Source organism: Epinephelus fuscoguttatus, linkage group LG8 (assembly GCF_011397635.1).
Source record: "Epinephelus fuscoguttatus linkage group LG8, E.fuscoguttatus.final_Chr_v1".
Classification (NCBI taxonomy): Eukaryota; Metazoa; Chordata; class Actinopteri; order Perciformes; family Serranidae; genus Epinephelus; species Epinephelus fuscoguttatus.
Genome location: NC_064759.1, coordinates 13168361 through 13187910, shown reverse-complemented (window position 1 = coordinate 13187910; position 19550 = coordinate 13168361). Strand labels below are relative to the sequence as shown.

General features: G+C 42.1%; 1 protein-coding gene across 1 annotated transcript in view; it reads right to left on the bottom strand.

Moving 5' to 3' along the window:
* Positions 1–13414: 13414 nt before the first annotated feature.
* The window catches only part of efna3b (ephrin-A3b), a 78733-nt gene continuing 72597 nt past the window's right edge, over positions 13415–19550 (bottom strand). Inside the window, exon 6 of the mRNA XM_049583372.1 lies at positions 13415–16037. Coding sequence (XP_049439329.1) covers positions 15919–16037 — 119 coding nt within the window. The 3' untranslated portion in view covers positions 13415–15918. The remainder of the gene's footprint in view (positions 16038–19550) is intronic.

The window sequence follows — 19550 nt, the reverse complement described above, 5'->3', positions numbered from 1 at the left end:
AAACATGTTTTTGTGTCATGAATAAATGAATATATGAATTATGGAAAAGCGGTCACACAGGGTGCTGCAGGTGGTTGTACAGTATTTGTACACATGTGCCGCATGTGCGCAGAAATCCGTCACAGTCTAAGAATAAATAACACAATATGTCCAACCTGATGGCATCCCTGTGTGTCACTGCGTGTGCACGTACAGTATGAGGTTGTGTGAGCGCGTGTATGTACATGTGCACACATAACGTGTCTTGCTTTTGACGACAGAGATGATTCAGGCAAGCTTGTTGCATATGTCTCACCCACCACACATATCACCTAACTGTGCCAATATCATGTGCGGGTTAATTAGGAATCTAGTCTTACAGAAATAATTAGAACTTTAAAAAGTTTACTGTCCACCTGAGGAAGTCAGAAATGGTTGTTTTTTTTCTTTAGTGGCCATTAGAGGTCTAATTTGTCGTTTTTACTGGTTTTACTGTATTATTACAGGTAATTTTGCATGTATAATTAGAAATTAACAAACACAAATTCCCAGTAGCTGTGACCACAACAACCATTTCAAGGTGTGACAGGTGTGACATGTAACACAACAGCATTGCCTCTAGCGTGACATAAAACATATTCATACATCATATATATACAACATATTCAGCAGCATAGCATCAGTGGAGCTCCTTACCCTCAAGCAGAGGACAAGGACAGCGCTTTATTGTTTATAAAGAGCTGTCCTCATCCTCTGCTCGAGGGTATGGAGCTCCCGGACCTCATTGTTGCAGACATTTACAACCACTATACTTCTTCTTTGAGTTGACTGCCATCAGCCACATGACGCGTCTTCAAAACGTCACACCCTTCCTGCCCGTGATTTTGTTTAGTCTATCAGTTTGGAAGTTAACGAATTTTGTTGACTTTTGTTGACTCCTTTATTTTACATTTGGATCACAGATTGCAGGCTGTTCTCATGCACTGTCAATACATATACCTATATAAAGTAATACACCAGAATTTGTATATGAAGGCTGCTATCAAGTGACGGGAGTAAGGAAGGAAGTAGCATAAAAAGCAAAATTCCGATTAAAGACAACCTGGTCTCATTTTGAAGTCATCCAATACGGCGCTTGGGTGGTGACGTCAATGTCAGACACTGACAAAAAAAGCCTGTTACACACTGACTTGCCCCTGGCATGATAGGCACCCGGGTGGCGTCAGTTTGTAACACCATCTGATGGCATCAGGCTGACACGCGGCCAGACAACAACGTAAGTAAAAGAGCTGAAGAATCCAAGTAGGGGTTGTGGAGGGGATCAGCAATGTTAGCTTCCTGTGTGAATAAAAAGCCAAACCCTGTAATTTTTTTCTAACCCTAACCATGCTTTTGTTGGCTAAATGTATCCACATGCGTTTGTTGTTGAAAGAAAAAAAAAGTGTATTTCGAAAAGACATAATGCATGTAACAAACAGAAGGTGACACAAAGTCCCAGAGCGTCAAAACCAGACGCACCCAAGATACCTTGCACGTCATATAAAGACGTGGAAAGTCAAACACACCCAGGACTCTCCCCCAGGAGACTATGGTTTGCAACTGGTTTGAACTTTGAGTTATTTTAAGGTACGTCACCACCATGTTTCTTTTCCTAAACCTAGCCTATGTAACGTCTGTAACGTGACAACACTATTCATAAGGTGCTATTTTGTAAGATACCATAAGAACGACTGTATGTGCATTTGCATAAGATATCATATAAACTGTTGTATGACGATACATTGCAGACTGTGTCTTTAAACAGATGCGTAATATTTTAAATTTTTTAGAAACAATGCCAAATACCACTCTCAGGAAAAGCATGTAAGAAAAGATTCAGACGTCATACAGTACGTAACAGATTAGGGCAAAGTTGTTGTTGCTGCTGTTGTTGTTGTCAGAAATAAAAAAAACTCCAGAACAATGATCGTCACTCCGGAAACCTTATAGCAGATAATCTGGTGATTAGAGGATAAGAAGAGGGCATAGCAGGTTAGAGGTACAGTTAAACCACACAACTCCAACGCTCTGATTAATCAATTAGATCTAAATCCATTAATTCTATCTGTTGCCTTGCCTGAACTGGAAGACCAGTTCCAAGACATTACACACACACACACACACACACACACAAGTACAAGCACTATAAAGCATGTGAAAACTCTGTTTATCTAATGTCTTGATCTGAGAAACCTCACAGGGACAACTTGAATGATCAAACTACACTTTCAATTAACATATTTACTCTCCAGTCTCAAGAGTTTTATTAATGAGTCTTTCATCTCTAGCGTGTATTACAGTGTTTGTTCAGTGTTAAAGTACATGTGTATTTTATGGATGTGTGTGTGTGTGTGTCAGATAGACAGAGTAAATATAACCCTCCCATCTGTTCGGGCTGTACAGATGCTGTCTCAGAAATAGAGGATTAGTGCTAAACTTAGAGAAGAGGGGGACATGTGATGAGAGGACGAGGGGAAAGCCAGGCAGTGACTTACACCAAAAGCATAAATCTGGGGGCGAATGACAGCGTCAGAGCAGCCGTTCAGAGGGAGGATGAGAAAATGAAGAGACGGCAAAGCAGGCAGTGCAAAGTTGTAATGGGGCCAGGCACGTTGCATCCATGTGAGGGATGGGGAGTCGGGGAGAAGGAAAATGTACAAAAAAGGGAGACGGGGCGAGACAGACAGAAGATGTAAAGAGGGAAATTTGTAGCGTTCAACACTGTCACAACATCTCATCAAAGCCTTAGATATAGTTGGTTAAAAATACCCACTGTGTAATAAAGTCAGCGTGATGTGGTTGTTGGTCTGCAGGGAGGAAATGTGCTCATATCTGCCTAAGTGTATGCAAACAAAATTAATTTTACCGTGTGTTTTTGTCTCCGGAGACACGATCAGTCATAACTTCACGATTCACACCAAGGAATTTTAGAGAAAAAATGAATTTTGCTTCATGAGAAAACAATAGGAATGTTGTCATATCAGCACAGAACATAATCCACACGGTATTAACTTTATTCATTTATTTAGCGTGGTGCTCTTTATGCATTGCTGAATTTCCTCGGGCCTTTAAATCAAGGATGTAGAGAACTGGGAGGCTTTGAGAAGCCGTAATCAAAATCTCATCTGTTTTCTGCTTGTCAGGCGAAGACACGACATAGCATTGGTGGAGATGCAAGGTCGTCTGATTGCCTTTTCATGGCTGATGGTGATGAAAAGTTCAGCTGTGTCCAAAGTCTCAGTTGAGGAGCTTGTGGGGCTGTTCGCATGTCATCCGATTTCCCCGCTGATGTGCTGCTCACAGCGTGAAAGCGAAAGATGTCTGCAGATTGTGATACCTTAAACGTAGGATATGTAAAACATATTTTGCAAAATCACTATCAAGTCCTAAATTAAGTGACGTCAAAGAAGACAAGTCAAATTTACAGTAAGGTATAAGATTTTTTGTGCTGGAGTTTGAGTTGTTCAAGGTGGTTTTCTTTTCAGTATCTGCACAGCCATGGTGACTCTCAACACTCATGGTCATTTCTGAGCACGGGCTTTTATTTCAACATTATTGGGAAGACATGAAGACACATGAATATTCCATTGTGTAGGGTTTGGGGGGATATGTTGGCAGTGTATAATCACCTGAAAATAAGAATTGTCGTGTTTCTGTTACCTTAGAATGAGACATTTATATCTACATAGGGAACAGGTCCTTTTCTACAAAGATCACCATGTTGCGCCATGTTTCTGCAGTAGCCCAGAAAGGACAAACCAAACACTGGCTCTAGATAGGGACAACTGGCTTTTTTACCTTTTCCCTTCTCTGTATCGGTCACCATAGTTAGAAGCCCCTCCACAAAAAAAGCCTCAGAAAAACTCTGATTTCTTTAAAGTGAAACTACTTTATTCAGTGTTTTTACTACAAGGTTTGTTTTGGAGGGGAGGAGGCCTCTGCAGATAATTCGACTCCTGGTAAAAAAAAACTCCTGGAAGTCTGGTTTTTAAGTTTGAAACCAGGTAAGAAAACATTAGGAGGAGCGAGGATAGCAGCCTGTCTCTGACTTACCAAAGAGTGTTGGAGAAACATTGATTTCTTTAACCTGAAACTGCTTTATTCAGTGTTTTTACTGGTTTTAATCACCTGGTCTGTTTTTTTTTTGAGAGAGGAAGAGACCTCAGCTCCTGGTAAAAACTTCTTGAACAATAAACACTGAAGGAATTCTAAGTAGAAGAAGTTTTATCTGGTTGCAATCTGCAATCCTCACTCTGCTAGACGCAGCTAATCCCCCTAAATCTTACACACTGCTCCTTTAAGGGAGGTTGGATGTTCCTCCCCCAAGAAATTTTGAGTGCCAAACATTTCATTTCCTGCATTCTGGTTAAGTTTTCTGCACCAATTTATAATGGAAAAGTCTTTTTATATTCAAAGAAAAACTAAATTCAGGTAATACAACTTAGTCTGTACAAATGGACTATTATGGAATTCATAAACTCGTGGGCTTTCATGGATCATATATGTTTCAGCAAGATTTCTGCTCATGTTCAAAACTTTCTGCACACTCAAAAATATACATAATACCTGTATCGTCTGAGAAGTTGAAAATTAAGTGATTACATTTTGAGAAAATGTTGTGCAATATGTTACTGCTGGTACTGCTGTGCTGATATGGTAGGATCCCCTTTAGACCATCTGACAGACACAGAACTGTGTTTGGGACTCTCTCGAGAAGGAGGCACCCACAACAAGATAAGCAGTTACAAAAAATGAATGAATGCAAGACATGCAGTTCGTTCCATATTTTCTTGCACAGAAGTGTTGGAATGAGGATAATGTGAACAAGTTTGCTCGAGTGACAGTACGGACAATTCTGTCCTTCCAAAATATTGGACATGTCCCTTCCCTGTATATGCAGACCTATGCCTTTTTTTCTGAGTTTGCCTCTATTTAGTTCAAAGAACTCGCTTTTGCTATCCATAAACAAAGACAAATCGCTTCCTGTTCTCAAGAAGATTTTCCCAGCAAGGGTTCAAGTTTAAATGAAATGGGAAATGTTGTACAAAAAATTATGAGTTGATTTAAAAAAAGACATAGACAAGCAGAAATGTATTTATATGAAAGTAACACAGATTATTACTTCAACCTTAAGATTTTTACGATGAGGTTTGAGAAATGGAATGATCAGCATCAGTGATCAGTGATGAAATTGCATTATTTAAACCCAATGGGATCCCTCCAAAGCGCCAGAGAGAGATGTTTCGACGTCAGCCAGGCAGAGCTGTGACTGGAATTATGGGCCCGTGTTCAAGTGAGGATTCTTCTAAGGCTGAAAAACATGTGTGAGTATTTGCAGAGTTGAGAAAACAGAACAAGAATAAGGTTCAAGAAGTTCACCTTTGATTCGAATCGAAATAAATACATGGAAAAGCTCTGGGGGAGGCTTCATTTCCATTAAAAGCTTGATCAACCACACCTGAGTTCAATCAGGCTTGATGCTTTGGCAGGTGGGTGAGAGGGTTTTCTGAGTTTGGCCCTGGGTGCCACAACGTGACATCAGTGACTCAGCTCGCTTTCACCTTCTGTCTCTCTGGAACACGCAAATACCCAAATTACATGCTCACAACATGCATGAGCACTGAACAAATCCATGATGATGGAGTCACGCCTTAAGTTCAGTACATTGCCTTGAAGTGAACAGCAGACATGATTCAAGGCTGACTGAATCATCAGCTGAATTAATGTGCAGACAGAAAGGCGTGTTCACGTGGCAAGGAGCAGGTTTTATATGCAGGAGCCATAAGGCAGAGTAGGAGGGCTTTCCTTGCCTCGCTGCTGCGTCCGTCACAGAGCTCATCACCACACAGACGTGACTAAGGGAGCATGGGGAGCAGGGCGTGTGTCAGCACAGGGGGGATCATCTGTTTCATATGTCTTGTGGTCTTTCTTTCTGTTTATGTGTCACTGGGTGTTGTAGATGGATGGATGTGGGGACGCTGATGTTTTCTAAATTATTAAGACCATATGTTGTTTAATTTTTGTAGTTCGGGCCATTGGTTCTATTGGTTCTGATAAGACATTACTCACTAAACTAATTATTGAGATCTTAGAATGTGGCAACACATCAAAATAGTTTTAAAGATCTAAGACTTTTATGCACACATTATTTCTCTCACATTCTGGTTGCAAATTTGTTAAAATCCACATTAGTAAGCTCTTCTCCTTTGCCATCCGAACCCATCTGCTAGACATGTCACCCACTGAGCACGTTTGGGATGCTCTGGATCAGCATGTACGACTGTGTCTTCCATTTCCTGCCAATATCCAGCATCATCACACAGCCACTGAAGAGGAGTGGGCCAACGTTCCACAGGTCACAATCAACAACCTCATCAACTCTATGTAAAGGAGACGTGTGAACAGTGGTCGCACCAGATACCAACCGATTTTAGAGTGGCTTTTTACTCAGACCCTCCCAAGGCACACCTGTGAAGTAATGACGCTGTTCAGTCAGCATCTTGATAGGCCACACCTGTCAGGTGGATGGATTGTCATGGAAAAGGAGAAGTGCTCACTAACACAGATTTTAACAAACTTGAAAGCAAAATTTGAGAGAAATATATCTAGTGAGTGCATTAAAAGTCTTAGAGCTTCAACTTAAACCTGTGAAAAATGGGAGCAGAAACAAAAGTGTTGCAATTTAATTTTGTTCAGTGTATGCCCAACAACGCATACCTGTCAGCATGCATACATGTACATCCATACACACAATAAGTCTATCAACTGTCAGGAAAGGCCATTCTGTAAAAGTACATTTTCAGACAAGATTTAAAGACATTAAGAGACTCAGCTGATCTGATGCTCAGTGGGAGGCTGTTCCAAAGCCAAGGAGCAAGAACTGAAAATTGCCGACCACCCTTTGTCTTTGACCTGGACTCTGGAGCAGTTAGAAGACCCAGACTAGCAGACCTGAGGGGCCTGTTTGGGTGGTACGCTACGGTGTGTGAAGCTCAGTTATATACTGTGGTACCAGATCATTGAGAGTCTTGTTAAAAGAACTTTAAAATGGATTGTAAAAGAGTCTGGAAGCCAATGCAGGGAAGCCAAAGAAGGTGTGGATCATTTTGTTTTGTCTCGCTGCTGAAATTTGAACAATTGAACGATTTGGAGCTGGTGTACAGTTATCAGAGCGAGAGGATTTAAGAGCATGTATGACTTTCTCTGTGTTATTGAAGGACCAAGTCCATAGGGATCGGAGGGTCACTGGTTCAAGCCTCTGTATGGACCAAGTATGGCGTGTGGACTAGTAGCTGGAGAGGTGCCAGTTTGCCTCCTGGGCACTGCCGAGGTGCATCTGGCATCTCTCCATTTGATGCCTGTTCTGGTTCTGTTTGTGCATGTGTGTGTATTTCGGGCCTGTGTGCACATACCAACCTTCCTCTTCTTCTTCCTCTTCTTCTTCTTCTTCTTCTTTTGGTTTTACCTTCAAATAAAGTAATCTGCCACAAACCTGTCCATCTGTTTACAACCTATATAACTGTCTGACCACTTGTATTTGTCGCCCCAGTGGACCTATTTGGGGGGATTTTCTGCATTTGGTGATCCCACCAAATATTTTGCTGGTCACAGTGTTGTCATAACCAATAGCTATAAAAATAAAACCCAAGTCGTAATAAATCAGAGTTTCCTTTTAAATCCTTGACATTTGAGGAGGCCCACATGAGCTACAGGCTAGCTACGACAACAATAACTCTTAAACAGACAGCAATAAATTAGGTTTTACGTGTTCCTCACTTCTTTGAGACGTAAGCTTAGACATGCAGTGGAGACAGTTAGTTGAGGCCCTCACGGAAGAGTATCCTTTTGTTCGTGTGCGTGTTTCAGATATTGGCAGAACAATTGTAAACAGCTTCATATTTACAGGCCTGCTCATGCGTGACATTGTTTTCTCTGTTAAACAAACACAACCAGAGAAGGCAGAATATTTTCTCTTCAGCCTGACTCATTGTGATAAATGAATGTGGATTGAAACGCTGCCTTGACATTTACGAATGGAGGATGAGTTTAAACAGTCTGAAGCTTTGGACGTTCAGTTGTTGCATAATTGTTCGGTGGTTGGTATGTGAGGATGTGATGGTACTCGTCCATGACTTCCACAGCCACTTTCCGGAGCTTTTGGGGGCCTTAGCAAACACTCTCCATGAACTCACCTGCTTCAACATGCTGCAAATTGATGGCTATAACGTAACCATAGAACAAATGTTTTTCAGTTTCTATCACTTTCTTGTTTCCTCTGGACTATGGGGATGTAATCTGAGATTCATGACCAGTTGTAAACCCCTCACACACCGATGTACTCTATATTCTTTAGTTCAGCTGATCATCTTTATCTATGCCCAGAACCATGAGCGGATTATAAGACAATGGGCCCCTGGACACAGATATGCCAAAGACCCCACCACCTCTCCAATATAGGAGCAAGAATCACAGACTTTGTGGTGGTGTTGCCTCTTTTTTGTTGTTTTTTTGTGTCTCTTTGTCATCATAATGCATCTTCTTGTGGTTTTGTGCCCCTTTGTGCTCATTTTGTATCTCTTTAGAGTTCCTGTGTGTCTCTTTTGGTCTTTTTTCGCCTCTTTGGGGTCGTTTTAAGTCTCTTCCTGATTGGTACATGTTAATTTGCGCTACATTTTGAAGATGAAGGCCAGATGGCCCCTTATAGATTGGGGTCCTGCCTGTGTCTGTTAGGCTCATACAGTAATCCATCCAAGCACAGAACTTTGCACTGGTATTACTTCATCTATAAAGCCATCCTTGGACTGTGGCCCACTTATTTATCCACTTACATTTTACGTAAAAAGTGCTGTCATAGTCTGCACACTCAGGGATTTGTCACTCTTTCCATCCCCTCTGTTCATACAGTACTTGAAGAAAAGGCCTTCTCCTGCTGTGCCCCCACAGCCTGGAACTCGCTACAGCAGGAACTGAAGCTGTCCAGTATTTTTCCCTCAGGGGATTTTACACTTTAAGAAACCTGGAGAGCTGTAGGGGTTTGTTCTTGTCGTTTTTTTTAACTACCACTTTGGCACTTTTTCATTTGAACGTCCTGTTTACCTGTGACTTTGTGTTGAATGCTGCTCACCAGGTTTCTCTTGAGCATGAGACCTGGTGTCTCAGTGACATCACCTGTTTAAATAAAGGTTAAGTAACAAATAAAATAACCCAGTGAAATAAATCTGCACATTTAATCCCCAACGACTCCAGTTACATAATGCCCATTGTGGCTTTAATGGATTTATGTATTCAGATAAAGGATTACAAGGCAGGGGCATTAGGGAGCAGCGCCTGTGCTCACCGGAGCTGTGACTGAACAGCGGCACCAAGTGGTCAGAAGTGAGTACTGCAGCGTGGACGTGAAAAGGGATTAGTGAGACACAGAGGTGTAGTGGTAGTTGAGGTGGGTTAGGTATTAGATAGATGTTACTGAGGAGGACGTGGATATACTCTCCTTTACATTTTTAAGTTTTGTTTTTTTTTGGCTTATAGGTGGGTATACTGTCAACAGCAAGAAAAATAGTAGGTATACCCCCCACACCACTGGTGAGACCCACGAGAAATAAGCAAATTCACAGTTGTTTGTGTTGCAAACTTTGGCCCTTTAACGCAAATTTGTTTTTCAAGCTTGGGTTCATCTTTTGTGTAAACCACAGACGTGGCTGCATCATTGAAAGAACATTGAAAAAGCTTTTACTTTAACTTAATTAGGCTGTATGAATTATTCAGACCCGCTAATTCTGTTAATGTGTTAGCTCCTGATGGGTTGGACTTTACCCAGAATACAACAGCAACCATGTGCAGAATACTGGCCTGTGAATAATAAGGGAGTGAGTGTTCTGACAATTTAAAAAAAAAAATCGACAAATATGTCTGGAAGCTTGATGTCACCCTGAAGTGAGTCAGGGTGATTCTCAGAAAAGCAGACTTAATGTTGCCAGAATATGGTTTGTTGGGTGGTGCCAGTCATCACATTCATCCGTCAGGTTCACTTCTCAAATGCCACTGATGTCTGATTCACTGCAGAGATCGTCTTCCACTGGGGCTGATGATGTGCCTGTTACCAAATGGAAATGGTAATGATATTTTTTAAAGCATTAAATCAGCAGGGTTATAAGGACACCTCAGTGCTGTGTTAATAGCCTACAGCAAACAACTGGATCTCATATATCTGTACTCGACGAGGAGCAAATTTGTGTTCCAAACATTGCTCTTTTTCTAAATGTAATAACGTTTCAAAGGGAGCATTTTGCAGTACAGTTTCTGCATACCTAGACAAGAAAGATGTGGATGTTTTTGCACACTGATTGAGTGGATATAAAGCGAGTAACTGGACCGCATCTTCCAATTTATCCCTCTCTTATCAGTTGGGAGCCAAATCTGGGACTTTGTGATTGTATCTCATCTAAGTGACACTCAAGCCCAAAAAATATTTGCAGAGTGGGAAACGCTCCCCGTAGACCATTTGGTTTATGAAATATAAACCGCAGTTTCTTCACAGTCACAATTTCCTAAAGCTCAAGGTGACATCTTAGGAGTTCTTGTCTTGTTCGAACCAAAATCAAAAGATACTCTGTTCAGCATCACATTAAATTAAGAAAGCAATTAAGCAATTAAGGAACTTGAGCAAGCAAATGTTTGAAAATTCACTTAGAGCAGAGATGTGGACATGAGTCAGACTGGGGCCACAGATTTAATGAACCTAGACAAAATCGGCAAAATCAAAAAAGACTTCCAACTCCAATCGACACCAGTGACTTGTGACTTCACTTGGACTTGACTTCACTTTTGACTTGCAAATATTTGATACCTTTCATTTTGGAAAACAGCGTTATGGACATTTTTTCCAATAGGAGAGGAGTTAAATACAAGACAGGACGGACACAGCCAAAATTCATTCAGTTATAGGACTGGTTAATAGTGCTGTAGGCTGTGAAAGTATAATGTCCACAATACTTTTCTATGGTTACGTTCAGTAGCAGTTGTTTCAACAAATAAATTAAATATTTATAAAGCATTATTTTTTGTAAATTTAGTATATTATTACTTTGCTTTTAAGATGGCATTACATCTAGTGAATAACACATTAAGACTTTTTTGGGACTTAAAATTCAAAGTTAAGGACTTGGGATGTCAGCCTTGACTTGGGACTTGAATCCAGAGACTTGACGGTTACTTGTCACTTGCATAACAATGACTTGGTCTCTCATCTGTGTTTCAGTTGTGGACTGGAACCATACAGATGGTCAACAGAGAGGTGGCTTGGTTTGAGATGTTTCTATGATTATTGTTCAACCTTTTTACAGCCACCTTTCAAGCCTACACAGGTTCAGTGTTAAATATTCAAAAAATTGGATTCTGTGCAGAGTATCACTTTGTTTCCCAAACCTCAACTTGCTGCCGGAGGATTGAGTGTACTCATCTTTCACTAACCAACTTTTGTCTTTCACATCTTCTTTCTACAGCACCTACCAGAGTGCTGACCTCTATCTGTCCATCTTCTTCCTCGTGCTCTGCTGTCACGTCAGTCGAGAATATCTCCCGTATGACAGAGACCTGTTGCATAAGATCACAGACAGTGAGCCCGCTTGTGCTCTGACATCAGCAGCAGCTTTATCCCTCCATCAGCTGGTCCAGACATACAGGTACACACTGCTGGCCTGTCCCATTGTCATTCAAATGTTGGGTTGGTGATTGAAGCGCTTATCTCTCCTAATCGGAGCGTGTAAAGGTATTACTGCTGAGGGAGAGCGTCGCCACACCAACTTTGATATGGAAAATCACATCTGTGAGCTCCCAAACAACATTATCTACAGAGAACTGAATATACCAGGTAAAACCTTTCCTGCAACCCCCTCCATCTGTTGTCTTGGATTAGCTCCATGCTTGTTCCCTGTTTTTCAGATCCTCAAAGACAGACAGAGCAGGGAGGGCGAGGGGGGGATTAGAGAAGGGAGGAAAATAAAGAGCCGAACACACATCTCGTTAAAAGTAAGATTTGTAAGCTTATTATTTTGTTATCATGATCATTGTTATAACCTCTGTTATGGTTTGTTCAGTTTACAGTTTATTTTCAAGTTCATTTAAAGTCATTCCAGTCGAAGGTAAACATGATTGTAACTGTTGTTTCCAACACTATTAAATGCTTTTTTTTTTGTTTTGCCAGACAACAATCGGTCACACTCGCGCTCGCTCATGCACACATGGGAAGAGCAGAAACAAAGAGACTGTTGCTCACTCGCTCACCCATTCATTCGCTCACACACACATACTGACACCATCACACACAAAGACAGACAGCGTCTCATCCCAAAGCTCCTACACGCGGACATGAAGTGATTAACAGAAATGAGCTTTGATTCTTACTCTCCCTGACACACACACACACTTGCACGCGCACACACACACACACACACACACACACACACACACACACACACACACACTTTCTTGCTCTCGTGTCTAAGTTCTTAAGTGCAACTTCTTGAAGAGTGATTTACCCTCTCGCACAGCTCTTCAACCCTCCCACTCCACACTAGAACCCAAAACCCTTCCTACATCGCCCTCCCACCAAGAGCCATAAATACACCTGGGCTGCTTTGCAGACTGTATCATAACTACATGTTCCTTGTTGAGGTGACAAGAGCGCCTTTACATTTCTATAAATTTAAAAACATGGGCTTTTGCTGTCCAAAGTTTTGAGAAAATAATCTAGCAAACTGACATACTTTGGAAAAAAGCCACATTGTTCTCAAACTACGAGCACACAATGGTGTAAAAAATACCTGAATTTAGAATAAAATCCTATATATCAGTGGCTCCCAACGTGGTGGACCAGACCCCCTACAAGGACGCAACACTAGTTTCCAGCTTACACTGGGAATTACTGGATAAAGTTGTTGCAGCACTTGATGGTGAACCTCTGAGTTTTTTAGACTTAACGCCCCTTGCACAGGCTTAACTTTTCATTTCAATAGGGCAGACTAGTCGGGCAGATTTGTCTCTACAGACATCTCTATGACTCTTCATTGAGAGATTACAAGGACAGTCAAATGGCCTTGGCTTATTGGAAAGAAATAGCCACCATAAAGGAAAGAAGAGGCTTTTTGCCGCAGTGTGTGGAAGAATATGAGACATGGCGGTCATGGAAAGAGTGGCGACCCAGAGTGAAACAAAGCCGTATGACAATTTTGACTTTCGAGGGAAGCGACAGCACACAAATGTGTTGTTTGGCGGGACTACAGTGTGTAATACAGTTGCCAGGCAGCCTAGTTTTCAAGTAACGTTCTTCCTCTTTGACTTCTTGCTTATTTCCAGAAGATCCTGTTTGTGCATCCCCTGGTGCTTCGGAGCATATTGCAACAAACGTGTTTAACGCAAGCTCACTCCCACACGCCATCTACAGAGGTTTCGCGCAAGTTGAACAAAGCTAGAGTATGATCATCACTTTGTTGAACTGGTCACTGACTCCAATCCAAATTAACCCTAGTGATATCATCAGGGTTTTATTCCCTCCAGAACTGAAGGCATTTTACAACTGTTCGAATAATATTCCCTGTGACAAGTTAACTCATCCCACTGTATGTAAGTGGTGAAGTGTCCTTTAAGGGGGTCACGAGCCAAAACAGATGGGAACCACAGCTACTATATATGATTTGTCTATATATTTATCTTTCTTGAAATCATACTAAGTTAACTTTAAAGTAAGAGACTCACAGAGTGCAGCCCAAGTTTACGTATGGCTCAACCCACCCAATTCTCCAGCTTTTAAACCCCCGTCTTCCCCCTCAAGATAACCAAAAATACACCACAGCAAACTCAACAAAACAATAAAAAACATAATAAAAACAACCACAAGGAAACTGAGCTTCAAGTTTGTAAAAATGCTTACATCACATTTCACCTTGGCAAATTTCAAGACAGTTTGTTATTCCATTCTGTTGTCCGTTTGACATTTACACGAGTACTTGAACGCCTCACGTGCCGGTGGGTGAGCCACTGCGTGACCCGGTTCGGCCAGCTGTCGGCTTGCAGTCCATCATCGTCACCTTCATTATCATTATAATCATTTTCACCTTCATCATTGTTATCAGCTACTATAAGCCATGCCCTACTAGAGTCCATCGTTGGCAGGGTGGGGTAACCATGGTGAATAAGGTGCTAGTTGCTATGGAAACGCTATTCTGAAGCAACCAACTGGTACAGTTGTTTGAATTTTGAATTGCCGCACCTCCCCACCAAAGCACTTGGTTTGTATGTATTACTTGTTGCTTTAGTTTGTGTTTTGATTTTTTTTTTTTTTATTTTGCATTTTCATACTTATAAGATGTACAGTATGTGGATGTATTTTCAGGCTGTTAGTACCATTTAAAATACTCTCTCTCACTCTCACACACACACACACACACACACACACACACACACACACACACACACGTGGCACACTCACACATATGTTTGTCTCTTTCAAGCACGCACCGAACACTCACACAGCAACAGAAAACGTTTACATGTGGCATCTGACGGATGGGTTTACAGAGATGAGATTGGTGGAGCAGGCTGCTGCACCAACACTGATCAGTGGAGAGTTTCTTATTGTCCGGGACTGGGCCTGGGCGTAGATGCATGGGTGAGTGACTGTCCTTCGCGCTTCCTCCTCTTGCTCTCCTCCAGACGGCCTGCAGTCAGCTGAGAGGAGGGCTGTATTGCTGAGTGTATCCATGGCTGCTCCATAGCCATCGTGTGCTTCGTTAACCTCGGAGATGACACAGGACTAACCGAGTACTTCAAAGACAGGACAGAAAAGTAACACGGCAACTAATAACATCAACAAACCCTTGCGGTTTCTGTGTCAATGGCACATCTACAGTAAATCCCCGTTTTCTTTTCTTTAAGTGAATGATTCATCGTTTAAATGCTTTGAATTCCCCTCCCGACCCCGTCCAGCCCTGTTGCCTTCATTAGTGCTGGAGACTGATGGTGAACACAGGATGACACAGCAGATGGTGGATATGACAACTAAAACACTGGCGTCTGGAGTCCCAGGGTGCGTTTATGAACTATCAGCTACTTTGACTAGTCTCCTACACAGGACCTGCGCAGTTTGTCAGCTGGTTCCTTTAGCCCCCCGTCCGTGGACTGGGACAAGTTCCCAGCATCAAGATCATCATCAACAACAATAACAACAACAACAAAAAAAAGGCAATTTCAGTTCAGTTCTGATGAAATCTATCTGATTCAGTTCATTTGAGTTCAGTTTAATTCTTGTTGCAAGAAACTATGGCAACTAGCCCTAAGGAAGTGTTTCAGCCAATCAGATCCAGGGGAAAGTCTTCAAATGGTTTTCAATTGGGTGGGTGGATTTGATGCTTTTTCGTCTTCTATTTTTTTTTTTTCTTTTACTTGGACTTCAGCCCCGCCTCTCCTGTTGTATAAATGCTTTGTGTGGTGTGCATGATTCAACAAGCTCAACCTGTGGCTTGTTCAGACACACACATACACACACACACACAGACACACGCTCACACACCTGCATCTGTATGCACAGGCTGACTTTAATGGAACACACGGTTCAGTCTGTGTCACCGAGTGCCTGAAGGTCTTTCAACTCCACCAAAACCACACTCCACTCAAACACACAGCTGTACAAACACACACGCCCACACGCACGCACGCACACACACACTGTGATGCTTGAAAACTCTCATTTCTTGCTCCTCTTGCCTTCTGCTCTATTTGTGGTGTTGCAACTCTCCTCTCTCTCCTCCTGACCCCCCCTCTCCCCCTCCTCAACTCTCCCACCCGCTGATACTGTACACCCTCCCAAGGCTAGTTGGCATGGTGACGCTGATGGGATGGCCGTTGCTAGGAGATGAAGAGAGCGGCCAGAAGGAGCATCGTCACGGTGAGGAGAAGGCGATCCCTGGATGGGCTGCTTCCGCTGACGCTCTTCTCCAGCTTGGGAACAAAGGGGTTAAATTCATCTGGAAGAACAGAGAGAGAGAAAGGAAAGGGGGGAGAGAATGAGAGAGAGTGATGTCTTTATATCGTCTCATTACAATGCTAGCGGAGGCTTTTTCTGCACTTGATAAACTTGAAAGGAAAACAAGGAAAAAAGAGATAAGTTTATCTGTGCTTCTAATTGAGCTATAATCTGCTTACACAGCACAGCTTTGACTAAAACATTTGTTTTTTATAATGAAAAAAAAAGGCTGTTTACAGCACAAAGTCACACTCCTACTAAAATGTTATAAGTCCACTGAAAAGACAACACAACAGCAGTGCCATGGCAGACTGCTGCAGCTGTTATCAGAGTTATTGTTCTAATAAAGAGACACACTCCCAGTCACCCTGCAACACTCCATTCTTTACACCACATGATGCATATTGTCACATTTTTGCATTGTTAAATGTTGTTCCAGGTCATATACTTTGACATCACTGATAAGCATCATGAAGAGAATAAAAGAGAGGAGGCATTTGTCACCAGCAGATATAAACCTTCTTTGAAACCTTGGTTTAAAAGCCTCTAGGGAGCTGAAGTCGATTGCAGATTGTTGAGAGCTTTGGGTGTTGACTCTCAATCTCAGAAGCAGTTTAGAGCTGTGACATCGTCAGCTTTACTGATGCACCTGAGCAATCAGCTGGCACACCTGGTATCAATTAGCTGCTGATACCTTTTCCTGGTGTCTTTCAATCTATTAAATGAAAGCTGGGACCCCAGGTGAGCTATGGGGTGTGACACATGCACAATGTAACTAGGAGTGCAATAGAAATAAAGGGATGGTGTCCACCCAGGTGCTATTTGGGGTACATTTTTTTTAGCCTCTTTAGGTGCACCTGGCTTGACAGAACTTTTTGGGTATGCTAGAATGGATAGAGGCCAATATACAGTAGAACATTTTCATATAGAATAAAGACGGCTGTAGATGACTCGGTTTTTAAAGGCTGTAGACGACTCTACTCTAATACGTTTCAAAGGGACAGTTCACCTTGAAATCAAAAATGCGTATTGTGTCTTCCCTGTAGTGCTATTTATCAGTCTATATTGTTTTGGTGTGAGTTGCAGAGTGTTGGAGATATCAGCCGTAGAGATGTCTGCCTTCTCTTAAATATAATGGAGCTAGATGGCCCTCGGCTTGTGGTGCTCAAAGCATCAAAAACATACACTTGAAAAACTCAACAGCAATGTCTCTTTACAGAAATCATGACCCAGTTTCATGTAGGACCTATTTTCTTTCTACCTAAGTGCATCCACCAATAGTATCACGGCATCTACTCATGGACAAGAGATGTAAACATCAATGGCGTCCTCCTTGGCCGAGCTGTAACGTTAGCTAGCTCAGTGGTGCAAGGTGAGCTAGCAGTATGATGCACACTCCCTTCTGCACGGTGATGAGTGTAGTTCTGTAGAATTACAATAGTTCCTACATGAAGCTGCTCACAACAAGTGAACAGTGGATTCTCTTGAATAACTGGGTCATGATTTCCTAAAAGAGACACTGCTTTTTAGTTTAACAAATGTATGTTTTCGGTGCTTTGAGCACCACAATTCTAGTGCCATCTAGTTCCATTATATTTGAGAGAAGGCAGACATCTCTACGGCCGGTATCTCCAACACTCAGCAACTCACACCAAAACAATCTAAACTGATAAATGGCACTACAGGTAAAAGGAAAAATATGTATTTTGGATTTTGGTGTGAACTGTCCCTTTAAATATCAGTGGATCCACTTGTTTCTTAATGAGCATGTGTTATTAAAAAAGGAAAAATGTTCAGTCTGTTCCAAAGACAACACGACAGCAGTGCCATGGCAGACTGCTGCAGCTGTTACCAGACAGCTCTCATTGTTCTAATAATTCCCACTCACACACATGCATACTTTAACACAAGGGCGCACTGTATATACTGTAACCCCCCCTGCCCCAATCCCCCTCCATGTACACCTGGTGATGCCCTAAAAATAGTTTGCGGCCTTTTGTTGCGAGCTCCACACTGAGTGTTGATGTCTAGCCCGTGTACAAAAACACCAGACAGTTGGCTTCACGCCTACACTTATGAGACACACGTGCGGCCAGACACACCCTCTGTAGTCACTTGATTAATGAGACTGGAGACCAGACAGAAGCACAATTTTCTGTCTGTACACGGGACGGCTGATGCTGATTAGGAGCTATTGTGTTAACGCTCCAATGGCATCGCAGTGAAGTGGGGATATTCTCAGTGTTTCCACGCAGCGCCGTATCTACGCTCCAGAATGTTTCCAGCTGCTCTGTGGGTCAGACAGCAGAGTAATGACTAGCTGACACCTGGTTTTAGAGATGGCCTCTTCTGGTATGCTCTGCTGGCCAACCTAATGAGGTCTATGCAGCAGCGGAGCTCAGGTTAAATGCTTTGACCGCTCTGTAACCGAGCATGGAGCCGAGGGGTCGGGACGCTGTTACTCCGGCACTGACTGACAGAGCAGTGTGGTTTTGAAGACACAAACAGCAGACTGTGGAGCATCTCGCAAAACTGGTTCTAACGTGTGACTCCACTAATCGCCTCATTACACATCTACACACACGCACACACACACAGACGCACGCACACACTGTCTCTCACTCACTGTCTGTCACAGATAAACACATAATTATTGGCATGTTTTTGGCATACTTGTGCAGAAGACATGTGACGTGCATCATGAGCTTCTGACATGCTCCCGCACCAAACGTCAGCTCACACAAGAGGACTGTGTGTTACAAATGAAAGTGTGTGTGTGTGTGCCACATTTTGGAGCAGAAACGCAGGCAACATCCGCCTGATAATTAGGAAACTTAGACACCTAGAGGCGTCTATGAATTTCAATGTCATGTTGACAAGTTCAAGGAGATATCTTAGTCTCTGATTGTGTTTATAAGAGTCTGTGTGTGTGAGAGAGTGTGTGTTTTTACTGAGCTAAAATGTAAAAATGTATATGACACAATACATTATGCGTGTATGTATTATTGGGCAAACAAGCTAATGACACATTTAAAACAACATGTCAAATATGACCATTTAAAACCCCAAAACACTGTGTTTTACGTATTGTTCTGAAAAGCTGAATCCACTCTACATTGTCACGCAACTCATGAGTCTTGTAATGCACGCTTTATGAAAATAATTATCTTTAATTGTAGTTGTCAGAGAGGTGTTGACTCATCTCCATGGTAATCATAGAAGTTATAATTTGTGGTGTGCTCTGTTCAGAATGTCCTCATTAAAGGGTTATAACAGCAGTATCGCACCTCCGTGTAGTTCAGGGACTTTGGAGACATAATTGACACAATGGCATCTTTTATTAGACCCTCTCTGACTGGTTAATACCCATGATTTTCAACTCAAAACTTAATGAAGCTCCACAAAGACCCACAGATGAGAGTACATAACTATTTTTAGAGGCTGAGTTTTCCTCTTTGTGGCTGTTAAATTGACTTTAACACGTAAAATGAGTGGCGTGCCAGTGACTAAACTT